General features: G+C 43.9%; 1 protein-coding gene across 1 annotated transcript in view; it reads right to left on the bottom strand.

Moving 5' to 3' along the window:
• The window catches only part of WWC3 (WWC family member 3), a gene marked incomplete at both ends in the record, with an annotated part of 95,848 nt that extends 84,710 nt beyond the window's left edge, over nucleotides 1-11,138 (bottom strand). Inside the window, one exon of the mRNA XM_079549365.1 lies at nucleotides 10,927-11,138. Within this exon, the coding sequence (XP_079405491.1) occupies nucleotides 10,927-11,138 (212 nt within the window). The remainder of the gene's footprint in view (nucleotides 1-10,926) is intronic.
• Nucleotides 11,139-19,534: the final 8,396 nt, after the last annotated feature.

Raw genomic sequence — 19,534 nt, 5'->3', positions numbered from 1 at the left:
AGTTTTTTTCCTGCGACCCCAGATCTTCAGATATGGGTGAGCATTCTCTCTCTGTCTCTCTTTCCATTCCATCATGATAATCTTTTCAACTGTAACAGATCTTCTGTGCCTCATCTCTGCACATGCTCCCCTTGACCAAGGCTTAAGAAATCTCATACTTTTAGACTCTCAGCTATGTTGGAGCTTCTTTTGATTAATACATAAACTTATGGCTAACCAGTTTGGATGCAGAAATACCTAGTTTTGTTGGCTTTTAATTAAATGGGGGAAAAAAAAGTTCATACACATAGCTGTATTTGAGGAAGGATTTTGGGGAAGGACTGTATTCAAGAAGGAATCTCGAAGCATATGAAAAATTAGACTGTGATTTCCAAGGAGAACATTCTGACCATCTGTTCTGCAAGCTGGTACTAGTAAACATTTTTCTAAACAAATAGTTCTGTAACTTGATTGGCCCTTCTGAGCAGTTATATTAAACACAGAAATCAAATGTCCATGCAGCGTCTTGAGCACATGGTGTCTATTTATCACAAATCTCAGTACAGCCATAACCACAAGAGCACAAGGTCTTGCTCTGAATAAACTATAAGCTGGAAAAGCACAGAATCATAGTTGTCTTATCTTAGAACTCAAACCAATGCAAAGTTTTTAAATGGTGTCATCACTCTGTATGTAGTTTTTTTTTTAACTGAAATTTGGCAAGTTACCTACTGGTAAACATTATACATGTATTTTCAATTTTATCCTGTAAAGGACAAGTCAGCTTGTATCTCTCTAGCTCATAAAGGACAACCAACAGGGTAATTCGTGTTTCTCACAAATCGTGTCGCTCTTACCGGCTAGTTAGACAGATATTCCTCCAACTGACCTATGACCAACAGTTGTGATGCTCCTTTAATCAAATTTTCTTGAGGTTTTTAGCTTAATTTATTTTGAAGTTTGGGTTTCAGAGACTTTTAACTATACACTGTATCATGTATTTAATATTTCAAGTCTTAGTTTCAACCAAAAGATGGAGGGAAAACAAAAGACACAAGTGTTTAAACAGCAACTTCCAAACACATGCAAAATACTTTCTCCATCTGCGAATGATCCCCATATTGCCAAAAAGAAAATAAAAATGTTAATTTAATTTTTACTCTGAACTTCTCTTCTAAGAATGTGTTCAAGTCCAACTTTGGACTGTATCCTCCTTTGAGAAGTGCATCACAATTTGTTTATGCTACAGAATTAGACAGTCATGCAGTATTTCAGCTGTTTTCCCAAGCACGGGTCAGCCACTCTTTCTAAGAATGCAGTGAATATTAAGGTTTAAAAAAAAGTCATTTTTAGCTGTTTAAATTCCAATCCAATATCAAATAAATCAACTCTGAAATATTATATGTTTCCAGCTTCGATATCAAACTCCTCATTTTGCCATAAACAATCCTAATCCTGAATGTGTGAATAAGCTTGAGCCTAAGTACAATATAAATCAAAATAGTTTCAACAACATTCTCCATACATATTTCATCCTGAAAGTAATTCTTTCAGAAAGCTATGGAAGATAGCTTTTGAATCTCTACTGCCAGTTCAAGAGTGTTGATATCACTGTACTTTATTTTTGTTCCAGTGCCAATTAAATATCCTGAAAAGCCTTCAAAAAAAGAAATGGAAAAAGGAAAAGAAAAAACAAAAACAAAGAGCAGTAACTTCAGCACTAACTCAGCCCCTGACAGGGATCAGCTCCATTCACCAGAGGGCTAACAGCATCAGCATCTCCTCAGTCCACTACCAAGGGAGACAGCAGACTCATCACTGGATGCACAAGACGTTCCCACTCTAGCAAAACACCCACAGAAAAGATAAGTAGAAAAAGACAAAGTGAGAAATACTCCAGCTTACTGCAAAATGCAAATACAAATACACCTCAAGCAAGGATCATTAGGTAGGAACATCTGCCTGAAATAATCGAATGTGCCATGAAAAGCAACAGATCCATCAATTTTTTAGCAGCTGCTCTCCTTGGTTTTAGCATGGAGCCCACAAGTTCAAATTAATTCTCCTATTAGGATAGAATCAAGGAACTATTAAGACACTCAGAGCATGGCAGAACTAAATCTACATCCCTATTCCCTTGTCCAGAACCAGGGCTCCATCTCCACCAAATACGCTCAGGACTGGTAGCCAGATAAAACTACGGCATAAGAGTTCTTGCCCTTCTCTCTTTTAGAGAGCTAAAATCCTTGCACATCATGCATTTCCAGAACTACAGCCCACTACTCTTCAGCCTGGAAATTTCAACTTTGATCCATGCAGGCCCCTTAAAAATACCCCAGTCAAACTGCATTTGAGCAGAAGTAGCCCAAAACACTGATGATGAAGGCACCTTCCAAGCCCTTCCAACAGCCACATCGTTTTCTTTTCTCCTCACTATGCCTTTTCTCTCTACCCCCTGCCCCAAGCACCCTGTATCTCCACACCAAGCTGAGACCCACCTTGGAGGTTCTCCACATCCTGCTACCATCCACCCAACCTCAGATCTAACTCACTCGCGCACTTCCAAGGCACTGCACAGCCATCACCCTCCCTGGATTCCCATCTGATACCCTACACACATCCTTCGTTCTCTGCTAGCAGTAGCAACACTCACCAACTTCACCAACCCTTCCTGAACACTTCCAAGCTGTGACTGAGAACCCAAATCAGTTCTATTGGACATATCCCTCTTTACACTTCTAAGTAGCCATTTCAACACTGCTAACCAGTGGAGGAAGTTACTGCGAAACCCATTCATGTCTCTTACATTGTTTTTTATACATCTGTCTTAGGTTTGAAAAGTGAATCCTTACTCTGAAATATACCTTGGAGCTTGCTTAGAGATGCGTTGTTTTATCATGGGAATATTTTAGAAATCAATAGTCAGGGCTGTTATTCACAAAAACTATTTACAGAAGAGGGTTTAAAACTGACTCGTCACTTTTGCCTAAGTCAGTTTCTTACTGAACCAACCTTAATTGCCATAAGCTAATTAAATATCCATCTGCCCTGAGGGCAAGTCAGCTCCAGGAGCTAAACCAGCCAGAACTCACCCTGCCCAAAACCAGAAAAATGCAAGGCTCAACACTTTACTTTTGCCAGTTGTGCTTTCCGCAAGGTCGGATACCACTGCAAGAGGTGCAAGACCGTGGAGCTGGAGGGGAGGACACGCTGCTTTTGACAGCAGGTAAAGCAGGTAACCACTCACTCAGCAGTGCCGGATTGCCTTGCTGAGCACGCACCCCGCTCTGCAATGGGAGGTACAAAAAGTACCTACAGGAAGGATGTTCTCTTCAGTCAGCTTCTTGCAGCCAGAAACAAGCTGAAGATTACATAAAGCTGTGATACTGCCCAGCTTTGCTGGTGAATGTGAGCAGTCACATCTGTAGCAGATAAGACATTCAGGAAGTTCTATTTTTAACTCTGGGCAGAAAAAGTATTAGTTTTACTTTGTTTCACCAAAATACCAGCAAAATACTTCTGTTCAGCCTCACGTGCAACTTCACAAAGCTCTACCTTTCAGTAAACAACATAAAATTATAAACCAACATGACATTTAACAGACACCTCCTATGGTACTTGTTAAGAGGACTTTCTATGTTATGCATACATTCCTAATTTTATCACCTACAAGTCATTTGTTCTTATGTTTGCATAGTGCTGTCACTACATTTACGTTCACTAAGAAAAAAAAACAAACACTTTATCTCAAACTAAACTTATTATTAGAATCCAAGTCTTAAATGACTTTTATTTCTCCGTATAATAGAACTTAAGGCCCTGCCCTAGCCTCACCACATTTCAAATCGTGCTTTCCCAAACGTGCGGATCACAGATCCTGAAAAGCAGATGCTCCCTTCAGAAGGCATTAATGCCAATACCTGATTTGCCTTTGACAATGCTTGGTGGTTTTTAATGCTTATATTAACTCAGATATACATCGATTTATGCATAGAAGAAAACAGTCAAGTACTTTTCTGGTAGTTTTGAGCACTAACAACTTGCGACAGGTGAAGGTTTATCAGTTTATCAGATCCAGCTTAAAAGTAAGGCAGCCACAGACCCCTTCAAGAATAAGCCCCTACAACACGTGCCACTGTACTGCTGCAGCACAATGAAGTCACAAGCCCTAATTTAGCCCTTTCTAGCCAGCACACAAACACAATAAGGCAGGTGTCTGCATTCACTGTCTAACTGCTGAAAATACATCCATTTTAAAGTCAGTAAGGCTACATATCCACAGCAAAAAAAAAAAAAACAAAAAAAAACAAAAAAAAACAACCTTCACTTTTTACAAAGGCTTAGAAAGCTCAACAATGCCCTTTGTTAATGAGGTAATCTCAACTGAATAGCTGCTTGGATGATTTAGCAGACATGAATTAGTCTTGCAGATTTATGCTACCCAGATTTTCAAACTACATGTATTTCAGCCAGAAAAAAAAAGAAAAAAAAAGCTAAATCATAATTAACTACTATTGAGATAGACTGAAAACCTTTCATTTTTAGGAAGATGGATGCCTTTCACCTTTGCTTTTCAAGGCACTGAAGTAATACAAAAGCTTTTATAATCTTCAGTGACTGAAGGCATAGCACTCATTTTTGACAGTGCTGTATTACAAGAACAGTTTACCAGAAAATATGAATACTCACTTCATACAGACATTGCTTTTCCAAAGCAACAGAAACTCCACAAGAAATTAAAAATTACTCTTGAAAATACCCAATTCAGAGAGCTGAGAAAAAATAATAGTGTCAAATTATTTATAATGAATCAGGTCATCAACAATTACTTGCTATCAGAATCTAACAGTCAAAAGCAAAGACTAAGTTTGAATACACACCTGGCACTAACATTAATTCTGAGACGCACTTATGCGTATTTTTAATCACAAACAACTTCATTCCAGTCTCTATATAAAAGTTAAATACCCGCCTATACCAGCCATAATGACGAAACATAAACAAATGCATCTCTCTTTTGAAAAGGCAAACAAATAGGTGTGTCGTGGCATCTATACATGACACTTTCCAAACAAATGTCAGCTACAACATGCCTTTAAATATATTAGTGAACCATTTTCAACAAGTGCACAGATCAGTCAGGGCAGTGCAGCCCCTTCTTACTGCACTGTGCTGCACCCGTGTTCCCAGCCAGATGCCAGAGAGCAGCTGCACAGCTTTCCCATCCTCAGCATGGATGCATCCAGGCTTGACATTTGCACAGAAAATTCAAAACATCTGGAACTAAATAGTACTTTGTATGAGCTGTTTTTAATATAAATTCTATCAAGTCCACTGCATTTACTGCAAGCTTGGAGTAACTGAACTATGCAACTGCAGCGCCCCAGGTGTCTCAAGCGACAGAGGTAAACTGGATTTCTTCCTTGATGTATTCAGAGGAAAAAGCAGGCAGATAAATTCTGCACTTTCTAATGAAAGGATGGCTGCTCTCCCAATCCATATGAGATATATTTAGCTAGATACATTATATGTAGGCCAGGAGATGTACCATGCAGGGTAGGCAGTAAAAATAGATGTTCATAGACAATGGGATTTCAACCGATAGCTGACTTAGGCAGAAAACCACTGAATTAGATAGTTTCATCTGAAGAGCTAAGAGGAGAAAAACTATTTCAGCATTTAATCTCTCTCATTATTAAAAACATACTGTATTTCTGTTTTCAACTTCTAACTGTCAGATATTATTGTAAATCTACTAAACAGAAGAGCTCTGCAGTCTCAGGTATCATCTCTTTCTACAACCAGGACTCTAACCACTCATAAAACACCTCTTCAGCTCTCACAGGACGGCACATCTTCCAGACCCTTACTCATTCCATTCTTTCTGTTTTCTTTTTGGACAACCATGTTCATCTCTCACACGCTTATCACTGACAGCCTAAAGAGTAAATTTAACTAATTGCAACCTGCTTCCCTTTAATCATTTTCAAGCATCATTTTAAAAAGTACTTGTCTGCACCCTGTAAAAAATCACTTTTTGATGTGAACACTCTGCATCGCACAAAGAAAGCACGTGACCTAAATTTGTCTGATCAACACTCAGCTTTCTTCCCATTCCACAAATACAATCAGTTCAAAACAAAAATATGAGCTAACACAGGTGACAATTAAAATACAATTAAAAGGAAATGGTCGAGAGAACTCTCAAAGCACATAGGAACGCAAAGGATAATTTCCAACATGGCAGTGGTACTATCTGTGTTGCTTGTCTTCATCTCTATGGTCTGATTTCTGGGTGGTCTTGTGCGGATCCAAAAGTTGGACTTGATGATCTGTATGGGACCCTTTCAACTTGGAGTACTCTATCATTCTATGAATGAAAATGACACTAGTGTAACTCATGGTGGAGGAGTTGAAGCCCAACCTAGAAAAATGCTGTCTGTGAAAAATCTTGATTTAAATGATTCTTTTGATTGTCAGTGGGCTGCCGAGTACTGCTGACTGGACAGATATAGTGCAACAGTCCAGCAGACAATCCCTTGCCTTTAGAAAGAGCTCACTGCCTTTCTGACACTATCACACACAGGTGCTTCAGAAGATTCTTTGTCTTACTAGAGATGCACTTCTTTCGGTCGTGGCAAAAGTTGGAGTATCCCTCCCAACCTATTTTATTTCCCAGCCCTGATCTGTCTTCAGAGTTGCTCCTCTCCACGTGTCAAGCAAGGCAAGAAAATGTATGTAGATGTTTATCACTAAAAATGCTCACTTAATACAAAAGCAATAATAGGTTAGCAACTTTAATCTGGAATTTTCCAGCTTTGAATATCTGGCATAAATATCTTTTGATTCAAGCTTCTCATTTGCAATCTCCATTCCTTCATAAAGCCAAGCCGGGGAAAGAGAAACCACATCACACGGCATCACACCTCGCTTTGCCACTTGCTGTTAACATTAATTGCCAGATTACGCGAGTAGTTAGCTGTGGCAGCTTCTGTCCTGCTTCACAGAAAGAAGCAGCAAACTGGGTAATACAGCAAATATATGATGAGAATGAGGAACCCTGGAATAGCTTTGGAGAAACAGTCAGCACTTCTGCACTTTTCTGTCCATTAACCGCTTCCTCATGCTCGTCTGCAGTTCACCCCTGATATCATGTCCCTGCTTACGGACTTCCTCAGGGTTACTCCTTTCAAGCCCGTGAGCCTTTCCTGCTATTTCCAGTTTCCATAACTTGGATTTTTTGTCAGACTCCTTGCCCAGCATATCTTGCACCTCTGGATCCCTGCCTCACACTTCACACCTTGTTCTTATGCTTCCCTTTCCAATTCTCCTCTCCACCAAGACTCTGCAGGCTTCTTTCCACTCATGTTTTCTGATTCTTGAGACTACAATGCTCCTTTTCCCTCGGGGTTCCCTGCACAGCCAAGAAAAGAGCTGACACCCTCATACCCTGAACCCTCACCAGACCGGTTTCCTCTTACCTGTTTTTCCCTGTCCTACTGGTTTTCAGGCCAGTTCCCCTACTTTTTGCTTCCCAGGCTTCAGGTGCCTTCTTCCTACCCCCCAGATTGCTTTGCTCCCCTCAGCCTACCGCAAAGACATCTCTCCATCTGTCAAATTCCAAGGCCAATCCTGCTTGTTCCCATTCTTCTTGCTCCAACCCATGTCCTCGACAAGGTTCCTCCCCCTGTGTTCAAACTAAGCAGATCTGAAGGCTCAGAATTAAATCATTGCTGAGGACACAGGACAGAAAAGCTCCCTGGTTTCAATTAAGACATCAGCAGTTCAGCTTGCAGGAAGCTTCTGCAAAACGTAGTTGCTAAAAATCCAAGTCCCTACCCAACTCATATGCATTTTTCAAAGCCTTCCAAACTGGCCCAAACAGATGATTTCTCCATGTAAAAACACTGTTTTACCTTACAAGTTTAAAGCTCTCATTCCAAAGCATGTAAATCTTCAAATAAACAAACAAACAAGACAACTCACATCAAATAGCTGAAAGAAACAACTTACCTTCCCTAGTGCTATTCCGAAAAAAATAACACTGCCTCTCAGCACAGAACACCTTTGCTGCACAGCCTTACAACAAACAACAACTGTAGTAAGATGTGGTGCCACTGGGATCATCAGTATCAACCACAAATGTAGTCAGTCTTTTATAAGAACATTTACAACCCTCAGTTATTGACCTACATCTCAATATACCAAGTGCTGTGCAAACAAGAGATAAAAAGGTCATTCGCCACCTTGAAGAACTCGCAATCTATTAAGATTAAAGACTGTTATAACAAGAGGAAAGTATGCACTGAATAGTTCCAGGTTAAGATCTACAGGATCTGCCAGACAAGCACCCAGCAATCTATACAGATCAACACAGCAATCTCCATCAACCTAACCACAGATTTGATACCAAAGATAAGCAGCTTTTCAAATCTGCTCATCTTAACACTCTTCTACCATCCTCCCTTTTCTTTATTAATTTATTCCACTTTTTCTTACCCTACAAAAACCACACAGCATCTACTCCTGCGTTCTTTAACCCTTTCTACTCTCTACCCCCAAATCCTTCACACAACACAATTCTCCTTCATTAACAGCTCCAATTAGTACTTCCTTCTCCTCTTTGCTTGATTAGGGCTTTTTTTTTTTTCTTAAATCACTGTTTCATATTAAGTGCACTAATCTAACTATACAAAAGGCTGAGAAATCTCAAAGGGAATGCTGAAAAGAAAAACAAATACTAAGTTTGCTACAGGGAAAGAAGAGCCTGTGGGGATGCTTATAGGATTACTGCCCATAGGAAAGCTAGGAGGTGCTGATTCGCAGAGCCCTGATCATGTGCATACCATGGCCTGAGGTCCCATAGTTCTGCCCAGTTCCTCCTGGATAGAAAAGAAAGAGTTCCATGAACACAGAAACAAGGCATCCAATTACCAAACAGAGAATGTTGAGATACAATACAAGCATGTCATCCTATCCCTCACTTTTTCAAGTTCTTTTTGAAGGAACAAACAAAAAACCAACTTTAGTACCATTTCCCTGATGCTTTTACCTTTCCTTCCAAAACTTTGGCAGAACACAACTAACCTGATCCATCCCTACTTCACTGCTGCCCCCAGGAATCTGAACGGCTGCAATGAAAACCAAAAGACTGTGGCCACCTTCTCCTATACAGAAGAGACCACTCACTACAGCACCAATAGAAGCCTATTCACAATAGGAGATCAACTTTGCAAGACTAAAACCAGCTTCTGCGACTCGAATTCTAGAGGAACTACTGATGCTCATTTGTCAAAACACTGTCTTTTCTACCTGCCCCAGTGCAGGTGTCTCAATCACATTTCTGCAGCCTATTCTTGCCCAGTGTGAAAAACAGCTTTGTTTAACAAACACCACTGCAAAGTATTTCGAGAAATTTTCAAGCACTTGTATGGAGTTTCAATTATTTTTTCAAGTTATAAGTTTAACAATGCCATTTAAGTCGAACAGTGCTACGTTCTAACTGCCTTCAAACACTGCAGCGAATTGCTAAAACTTTTTGTTATCCATACGTGAGAAATTGCAAGAGACAAAACTACCCCCCAAAATGCAATGGCAGGGATGGAATGCAGAGAAGCCACAATCTGTTATGTTATTAGTTTCCCTCAGAGCAGAGTATTACAAGTAACTGAACACTAGAAACTACAGGTAGGTTGTAAAAAATGTGCTATCAAAAGCCAACCAGCGAGTATTTAATACATCAGCAAAACATATGTGCATGCATAAGTATGCCTAAACAAAGAGACAAAAGATCTTGATCCCATCGGTAAATATTTAGGCTATTTGAACTGTTACGTATCATTGTACGAGAGCGAGGATTGCTGAAATTGCTGCAGCCTTTAACCAGGCTGCACTTAAATGTTTCTGTGGCCTGCTTAACATTCCAGGCATAGCTCTGGCAAGGTAGCTCTGGCCGAGGTTCAAACTGTCCTTGTCCAACTTTCACTTACTATAAAAACATTGTTTAATATAGAAAAGCATACACAGAGACATATGTTTCTTATTTTGCAGACACCTTGAATACTGACACTTGTGTTCAGTAACTCGACGTGGAAATTTTTAGGCGAAGGCTTTCAAGTGAGGCTGTATTTACCAGACGGCCCCGCTGCAGCAGACGTTTCCACACTCCCACAGGTTTTAAGCCGTAGCACATTCTTTATCGGCTGAGCACAACCCCATCAAAACCCGGCAATACGGACTGACCGTAATGGAAATGAAGAGGCCAACCCGACCCTATCGCGCGCCCCAGGTCTGGGAGACGGCAGAACACTGTCCTGGAACGCAGCAGACAGCAATTTGTAGCAGGCCGTGTATTTGTCAAACTGAGGGAAGGAATGCACCGGTTCGCTTACCTCTACACAGCGATATCTTTTACGAGAAGGTAATCTACCAAATTACTGCGCTGCGCCTCAAGCTGCCTCCAATTAATTCCAGCCAGCTAATAAATCAATACGGGCGAACCACCCGGTTACAATGCTGCAATTCCAGTTCCAATTCCAGCGTCCGAAAAACAAAAACACGGCACTCCGTCCCGGCCCACACCTCTCCCGTCCCTCGGCCGGGCTGGGGCCGCAAGTCCACCGCAGCCTTCATCGTGCCCCCGTAGCTTTACTCGGAGCCGGAGGCTGCGCACCCCGCCCCGCCACCCGGCGCGAGGCGCCCCGGGGGCCGAGGGCCGCAGCCGGCAGCGGAGCGGGCGGCCGGGCCCGGCGGGGCGCGGGACGGGGATCGGGACGGCCCCCACCCGCCTGCCCGCACCCGGACAGCGGACCGCAGCCCCGCAGCGAGCTCGGGCCGGCGCCGGGCGGCTCCCCGCGGCCGGAGCTCAGCGTCCGGGCCGGGCCCTCGTTCCCCGGAGCTCGCCCCGCCGCGGGCCCCTCCGCCTGCCGCGCTTCCCCGCCGCCCTACCTGTCGCGGGGGTCGATCCACGAGGTCTGCCGGGTGTTGTGGTCGATGTAGAAGACGCGCCCGTCGAAGTCCCTCGCCTCCTCCCAGCCGGCGGGCAGCGGCAGTTCCGAACTCTCCCGGCCGCGCTGCCCGCCCGCCGCCGGCCCGCCGCCCTGCCCCGCCGCCCCTTGCTGCTGCCGCTGCCGCCGCCGTCCGCCGCTCAGCCACGGCATGGCCGCTCCGCTGCCTGCCCGCCGCCGCCCAGCTCCGGCCGAAACCCGCTCCCCGCCCGCTGCCGGGGCAGCTCCCGTCCCGCCCGGGCCGCGGCCGTCCGCCGCCGCCGCCGCCTCCTCTTCCTCCTCCTCCTCCTCCAGCACTAACAGGCGGCCCCGCGGGGAGCGGGACTCGGGCGGCTCCGGCCGCGCTGCGCCGGGCTCATCCTCCCCCGCGCCGGCCCCGCTCCGCACCGGGCCCGGCCCCGCCGCGGCTCCTGACCCCGCCCGGGCCCTGCCCCGCGCCGCCGCGGCTCCCGGCCCTCGAGCGCGGCCCTTCGGCCCGAGCCCCCCCGCCCCGCCGCTCAGCGCCCCGCCGCCTCCCCCCGCTCCCGCCCGGCGCCGGCCCCGGCCATCTTCCCGCCCGCCCTCCGCCAGGGCCCGGCCCTCGCCTCGCCCCGCCCGGCCGTTCCCACGCCGCCGAGGGCCGGGCTGAGCCCGGGAGGGGAGCGGTGCTTCCCTTCTGCTCGGATCCCTTCTGCCGGTTCGGGCCGGCCGCCCCTTCCTCTCTGGCCTGCGGGAGACGGCGAGGTCGGGCCGCGCCCCGCGCCGCGGAAGCCGGGCCCGAACCCAGGCACGTCGGCGGCGGACGGGGCGGCAGCCTCCGGCCTGGGCTCGGGCCGAGCGGGCGGCGGCGGCGGAGCCGGAGAGGCTGCGGCCCAGCTGTGCCCGTCCCGTCCCCTTCCCGCGCCTGTGCTGTCCCGGCAGTCGGAGGAGGAGGGGAGCCGTACCGTCCCCCCGGGAGGTGTTCGGTGCCCCGGCCCACGCCTGCCTCTGTGACCGGTTTGAAGAAGACATGGAAACAGCGATGGTGTTGGGTGCGTCCGGGCAGTGGATGGGGAAGAGCTATGTCTCTGCCCTGTCTGACATCCTAACCTTGTCCCTTATCCCACAGCGCAAAGAAATCTCTGTCAGACCTGAAGTGAGCCTGCTGAATGCTGTAATGACCACTGTGTTCTTCTGTATGGTGGTTCCAGTGACTGTACAGAAAAAAGCTCCCCCGAAGTACGGTACTCTGTGCCTTCGTAGAGTGCTCACCTTTAAAAACCAGGAAATAAAAGAGTTAAGAGAATACAAACTGAGGCTCTGAAAACTAGAAAAGACTTAGCAACTCATTCTAATACAACCTTAACTCAGCCCCCTGAAACTGGTAAGACCCTGTCAGGGTTTGTACTGCAATCCCAGTTACATTCCACTTGAATTTGCTATTTTAAATTATAGCTGTATGCACATTAACTGCAGCAGTGTGGTTATAAATGCAGGACTGCTGATCCTGACTTCTTAGGCCTCTTTTACTCTCTCTCTCTCTTTTTTTTCTTTCTCTAAGGCATTAGTTACAAAGAAAAGAGCAGTGGATGAGAAAAGCTACCTGGATCAAAGGACAGATTGGGTACTTCACCTGTGTTCTGCGGGTTATTTCAGCAGCAGCAGCAGGCTGTGGTCTTCTGACCAGGGCAGCAGTGAGGTGTCGTAGAGCTGTACACAGCCTTAATGATGAAAGCAGAACCATGTGCTTTGCGCTGAGGGCTCTGGTGAAGTACATTAAAAATGAGGTAAAGGAGTAACATTGTGCAAAAATAAGGCTACTCCTGTTCAGAAGATCTGACCTTTCAAACACAAGAGCTTATATATGGGACGAGTTCATGTCAGCGGAGGTTTCAGCAAGGAGTGCTGTGAGGCTGGCCCATGGTCAGAGCGCAGCAGGCACACAGCACTTTCCAGGAGCCTCCAGCTGTCTGTGTTGTAGGCATGCTCTCAAGGAGTTCTCCTCCCAGTCTGCACATGTCTAGAATTGCCCCAACCCACCTTGCACTTGACCTTGTTGAACCTCACTAGGTACCTGTGGGTACTCTTTTCTAGCCTGTCCAGGTTCCTCTGGATGACATCCTTTCCTTCTTTGGACTCTGGATTTTCTTGTTTAAAGTAAAGAACCCTCTCCTCTGTGTGCCACATCTCAGCTTCCCTTTTGTTGCCTTTTCATGTCTGGCAGCAGTTACCTCAGCACCATGTCTGCACAGCACAGCACAGCAGCGTGTCAGGACACTGCACTAGTTCATGGTACTTGGAAGCAATAGAGTCAGGTTGTTATAATAGTCCACAAAGACTAATTAACCTTGCTGAGATGATAAATGTAACATCAACCTTCAGCATAGGCTGGTTCTTCCTCACTCCTCCTCGCAGTCCCAAGAGGGGATCATGTTCAGTGAGGAACCTGCAGAAACAGCACGGGATTGACCATGGAGGCAGCAAAAGGATTCTGAGTTGAGCATGCGGGGCTAACACAGCAATGGGCAAATGACAGGACTGAATGTGGAACATTTCATTCAGCTCATAACACTTTGACTAAATTATTGTTTTATCTATGACAAATTACTTCAGGTTTGAGCCAGAAAAGGCCTTGGCTGGGCTGTGGTTTCTCAGGCAGAGATATGACATATCTGTTCCATGTAAAGCAGATGAATGTCCATTATGGCTCAGATCTCGTGGATTCCTTATAACTGCAGTTTAGGATGCATCCTCTACTATGTGAAGGAAGGTCCAAGATTTCCAGGTGCACAGCAGCTGCTGCTCCAACTGGTAAGTTACACCTCCCTAAATCTTCAACTAATGTGGAAAAAAAATTAAAAATTCCTGGTGAAAGTCTTAATCAAAACAAGAGAAATTGTCTTGAAAAACTTAGATTTAACATTGTCCTAGACTTCAGATTTAACTTCTAGACTCTCCATATTTATCTATTTAAAAAAAAAAAAAAAAAAAAAAAAAATGCTTAGTTTAGGAGCTGAAACTTCTTAAAAACTTGCTAACAAAGGTGTGGAAAAATGTGATTCCAAGACTCCAGCCAACTGCACCCAGAGCTGCCTGCAGCAATCAGAAGGAAATTATGTAGGCTGTGGTTGCTTCATGAAAATAGAAACTCCCTCAGTCTGCAGCATACTCATGCCAAAGTGCCAAGCAGGAACTCTCATTTATTTTTAAGGCCAGAATGGTACCCTCCATCTGATGTTACCTCATCCTTCTCCCTGTTCCTCAGGAGGAGATGAACAAAGCACCCAAGAGCGAAGGGTTTGGTTTTTGTGTGTGTGTGTGTAACATGAAGAGGCAAGAAGAGCAAACCTGGAAAAGTTATCATAGTTTTAATGCCAGAGCACTAATTGGCAATGTACTCTTGCCATCCTCATCCTACAATGAAAGCCTGCCAAACCTGCATCACTGCTCCCTCAGTTTGTTTTTTTTTTCTCTTAAATGTCTGTCATACTTCATTAAGAAAAAGAGAAAAATGGATAAAGTGGTCTAACACAGCACTTCTCTGTTTTGGGTTGCAGGAACAACTTCTGCCAAATGAAGATGACCTGCATAATATGTAGCATGTAAATCTGACAGATGGCTTAGAACAGTGAAGGCTGCTATGGGAAATGAAATGGGCCATTGTCATATTTCATATAAAGGTGTATCTATTGACATAAATTGACAGAAGTCATTCGTCTCACTCACTTCTCCATTTATTCGTAATATTCATCTTGATTCTCACGTCTTTCACACACCTACATTCCATACCTATTTTCCTTTACTTTTTTTTTTTCATCTTCAAACATTTTTCTCATGTTTGCTGTTCCTCAGGCACTCCTGCTCCCACTAGCTCAAAGTGAGTAGCTTTTCTTCATACATGCTCCATTGCCATGTTCAGTTTTTACTGAACAAATATTCTGTGTACAAATCTCTCCATTAAACACGCTCTTATAACCAAGTCCATAATTATGTATGTTATGTTATAATATTTTCAATCAAACATGCAGATAAGTCTTCTAACTGTGGATGGTATATAACAAGTTCCAGCTTTCTCACTTCTCTGTGAACACAGATGTCTTTGAGAATGACAGAATGAAGGCTCCCTAATCATCATTTCCATGCTGATAGCCAGCTATCAAATTCATATAGCAAGCTTGGACAGCTGCGGGGGGCTCACCTCTCCAAAACAAATAAACCCACATGCTGTATATAGCAGCTCATTAGCTAGCTGAATTGCTTTTCTGCTGAGCAATCTGTCCTGGATGGCAATAGAGATGACAAGCACCAATCCCCATGGGTGACATAGGTGTTCAGCAATAGGGGTAACAGACAGCATCAAGAGATGCAGTGTGAAGTAGGATTTGTTATCAACAGTCACTCACTGTAAAGGAAATAAAATGTTCTGAAAATATCTTTAGTCGAACCAAAACCACGAACCCTCACGTGCTCCAGAAGCAGAAGGCCTGTCAGTGATTGTCCTCCAGCCCAAGTCCAGGTGTGAAGGGTGCTGAGAAGCAAAGCAGAAATATAAAATCCCTGGGTGTGAATGAGGGGGGAACTGTGTGTACATACAGTGGAAGGAGGCAAGAGGCTCTGCACGCTCAATGGATGTGGTAAGGTGTTCTTGGGCAGGGTATTTCCACATAGGGAATAGACTGAAAATTTAAAATCAGTGAAAAAAATAGAGGACAAATCTGAATCTCACATGAAATCTTACTGAAAGATTCCACAAACAAGGGTGTTTTATCAGGAGGTGCTAATTTAGGAGAAGGCTTATTCCTCCAGTAGGAACAAGACCATCTGAGAAAAAGGAGCAGTAGTTTGATTAGTTTTTGTAGCCATTGATATTTTTCTCCCCATTTCTTTTCCTTGTGGTAATTCCAATTAAATGGAACTGGGAAGGTCTATAGTTACAGCTTTCTGGGTCAGTAATCCACATGCAGACAAGGAAATAACAACAGGCTGTTATTTGGTTCTTCACTTTCTGGTAGGGAAATAATATTAAAAGGCCCAAGAGTTGTGCCACCATAGTGCAGTGTATAAGTAGATGACAGGTGATATAGAAGACGTGAGAAGAACAGTCCCTTCCAGTGTTGTTAGTTCAAGGGTTGAGGCTGTAGTTAGCCTTTGCTTGAGTGCAAATTAAGTGCTTAGATACTCAGTGCAATAAAATGTATATGTAGCTATTTGTTCTCACATAATTATGCCCATAAAACACTGAAATATGTGTGTAATGTGCTTTTGTAATGCAAATTTGAAATTCCACGGCACGACCAAATTGATTTAATACACATTATATAGGTAGAGTTATTGAAGGGAACATTTTACAGATACCGTATTACATAGAAACAGTGAGACATGCTACTCCTCCATGCTTCACAGCTTAATAAGAGTTTATCAGCTACAAGCAGAGAAGTTACAAAATATGCAGTAGTCATGTATTAAATAACTGCAGCGGTGGATTTGACTATAAATCAATTTTTCTGCATGTGCAGGCCTACTTACAGCCTGCTTTCACATCCTTCTCCATTTCATAGCACCTACTCATTTGTTTCCTGGGATAAAGGCCTGGGATAAAGGTAAATTTCTCTTCCTCATTCCTAATATACCATTTCTCCTTGCTTATTTATCAGCTGTCAATATTAGCTGAGACCAGCGTAAGTTCTTGTAACCAGGAAATCCCACTGGCCATGTTTCCCTAGACAAATTCAGTTATTCATACTGCAGCCCAGCTTGCTAACCATTTACATGTACAGATACAGCATCTCATCTATCAAAGCATTTTGGATATTTATAATTATGTGGAGTTATATATATATATATATATATGTATATTATTATCATTATTATTTTTGTCCTGGAGACACACGAAATGTTTTGCGTGCCTTCCTGGGGGGGTGTTCTGTCCCAGGAAACTTCCAAGTTTGAAGCTCATTGGTAAGTTGAACAACATTTACAATTTTGAATTTCTGAAATTCTATGTAGGAACTTGGTGAGCCAAGGAGCTGGTCCCATCAGCATGGAATTCCTGCACTGACATCCCACTATTGGGATTGGAAGGGGGGGGGGGTTGACTCTCCCCTCTCTGTCTTTGCTGAGAATACTCACCCACTTACTCTGTTTGCAAACTTAAGCCTGTTTCTCTTAAGTGCTTTCCCAGACAACTATAAATAGTCTCTTGGAAGTGATAATTAAGTCAGGACCGCATTCACTCATAGGAATTTAACAACTTCTCCTGGCAGAATGCGATTGTTTTTTCCTCCTCTATCCAGGTCCCAGCAATTGGCCACAGAGGATCTAAAATGGTTTAATGGTTTGAACCATTTGCAGCATGATTGTATACTGGCACAATATTCCTTTTGCATCATTATTCATGCTGCTATTAATTTTTATTAAAAAAAAAAAGTTGAGAAACATTCTCAGTCTGAGCTCAGACTTGTCATGTGCCAAATGTCATGAACAAAATGGGTTTTAGAGAGCTTGAGGGCCCAAGGCTGGGAGGATGAGGTGGTGACTGCAAGGGAGAACCTGTGTTGATGCAAGCAGAGAACACTGTAAACTCAAATATACACTACAGCATATATATACTTCAACCCCATGAGATTATAACTTTAGGCATACATTACTATATTTAGCCCATACTATACTAGCTTCAGTGACTGCAATCATAGTTTTGTGCTACTTCTGTCACTGTCACAAGTTACCATAAGGAAAGAAACTGTTTCTTCATTAGAAGAAAAACTGACATTTCACGCCAGCATGCTTTAATACACCTGTCAGCCACAGACCCCACATCTCGGCCCCAGTGGGTCCTGGTTTTGTCTCCCCTCCTGCCTCTGGGAGGGAGGCTCTGCCTCGCTGTTGGAGTGCTTGCTGAAAGGCTGCGGGGGCTGAGGGCTGGTGCATGTCTTGTGCTGCCTTGAAAGGTGGTAGACGTATTCATTCTCCTGCATAAAGCTTTTTAAAAACAGAAATGGGGAAATTTCTAGATAAATTACCATATATAGGCTTTCTGCAATGTTCGCCGGCACGTTTGCTCAGTGACTTCCAATTACTTCAACAACACTGTGGTGCTTGTTCTCATATTGACATCACCCGAAAGATATTTATTCCAGCACAAGATGTTTGCTGTGCAGAATATACTCAATTTTGTCTTACAAAAGCACATTTTTCATTTCCATCCAAAGATGTATTGTCTGTGGCATTGCATACTCTTAGGGAAGTAAACAACACAAAACCGCCTCCCACAATCTCCTCCATTCTTCTTCTAGAGAAACATTCCCATTTGCATGCACACCAGTAAATATACATTCGGTAGTAAGAGAATGTTTCTTGCAGTGTGTATTGTGATTGTGGTACTGGAAGCATGCTATGAAAACTGTGTGAGATTGACTGTATCGAGTCAAACAAAAGTTCATCCAGCCCAGCACCATGTTCCTAAATGCAGCTGCTGGCAGCTGCCCATAGGAGAAGAACAAATCAGACCAACAATGATATTTTTCATCAACTGTCTTCCAATCTCCAGCAAAGGATACTCCAATCCAGAGCTGATATCCTTGTATTTAACAGCTCCCATGGGATTTTCTCTATTGAATTAATCCAATTGTTTTATCATCCACAATAAATGCGGCAAAGATCTTTATCTACTCATTTGGGGAACATTACCTCTTATTTGCCCAGAGAAACTGTGAGTGTCCTCTCCCTGGAGGTGCTCAAGGCCAGGTTGAATGGGGCCCCGGGCAGCCTGAACTGGTGGAGGGCAGCCCTGTTTGCAGCAGGGGTTGGGACTGGGTAGGCTTTGAGATCCCTCCCAACCGAAGACATTCTGTGATTCTATGATTCTGAATGCCTGTCATATAAGTAGTCAGTGCCTCCTATTTGATCCTATTCGTTCCCTGTCTTCTCCATGCATATCCATCATAGCTCCTTCCATCATTTCTGCAACACTTTCTGTGATTTTCCCAGCTATACCAATAAATCTCCCCTTTATTTCATTCAGCTTGGATCAAAGTGATCATTTTTCCTTAATTTCCATGATGACTGGACAACAAATTAGCAATTAAGTTTGGGAGACAGTCCCCACTATTCTGTCCTTCCTGAAGCAAAGGCAAAATCCAATTCAGTAATTTATTTTGGCCTTCTGTACATGTTTCACGTGGGGTGGATGTGTGTGAAAGTACTTTATCTCAGACACCCCAAAGGCTATACTCATTCAGAAAATTCTTTACACTATTCCCCAGCAAGCCCAGATAAGAAAAAACCATCCATTCTATGTAATCATAGAATTACAGAATGATTTGGGTTGGAAGGGACCTCAAAGCCTACCCAGCCCCAACTCCTGCCGTGTGCACGGCTGCCCCCAACCAGCTCAGGCTGCACAGGACCCCATCCAACCTGGCCTTGAGACCTCCAGGGATGGGGCACCACAGCTTCTCTGCCTTCTGAGTAAAAAATTTCCTCCTAACATCTAAGCTAAATCTCAGCTCTTTTAGTTCCTGTTCTATAACAGTTACTGATATTTGATCAGGAATGTTTTTAATTTGTTTGTTCATTTATTTTTGTTTTTTGTT

Source organism: Tetrao urogallus, assembly GCF_951394365.1.
Source record: "Tetrao urogallus genome assembly, chromosome: 1".
Classification (NCBI taxonomy): domain Eukaryota; kingdom Metazoa; phylum Chordata; class Aves; order Galliformes; family Phasianidae; genus Tetrao; species Tetrao urogallus.
This window is presented reverse-complemented; position numbering and strand designations above follow the sequence as displayed.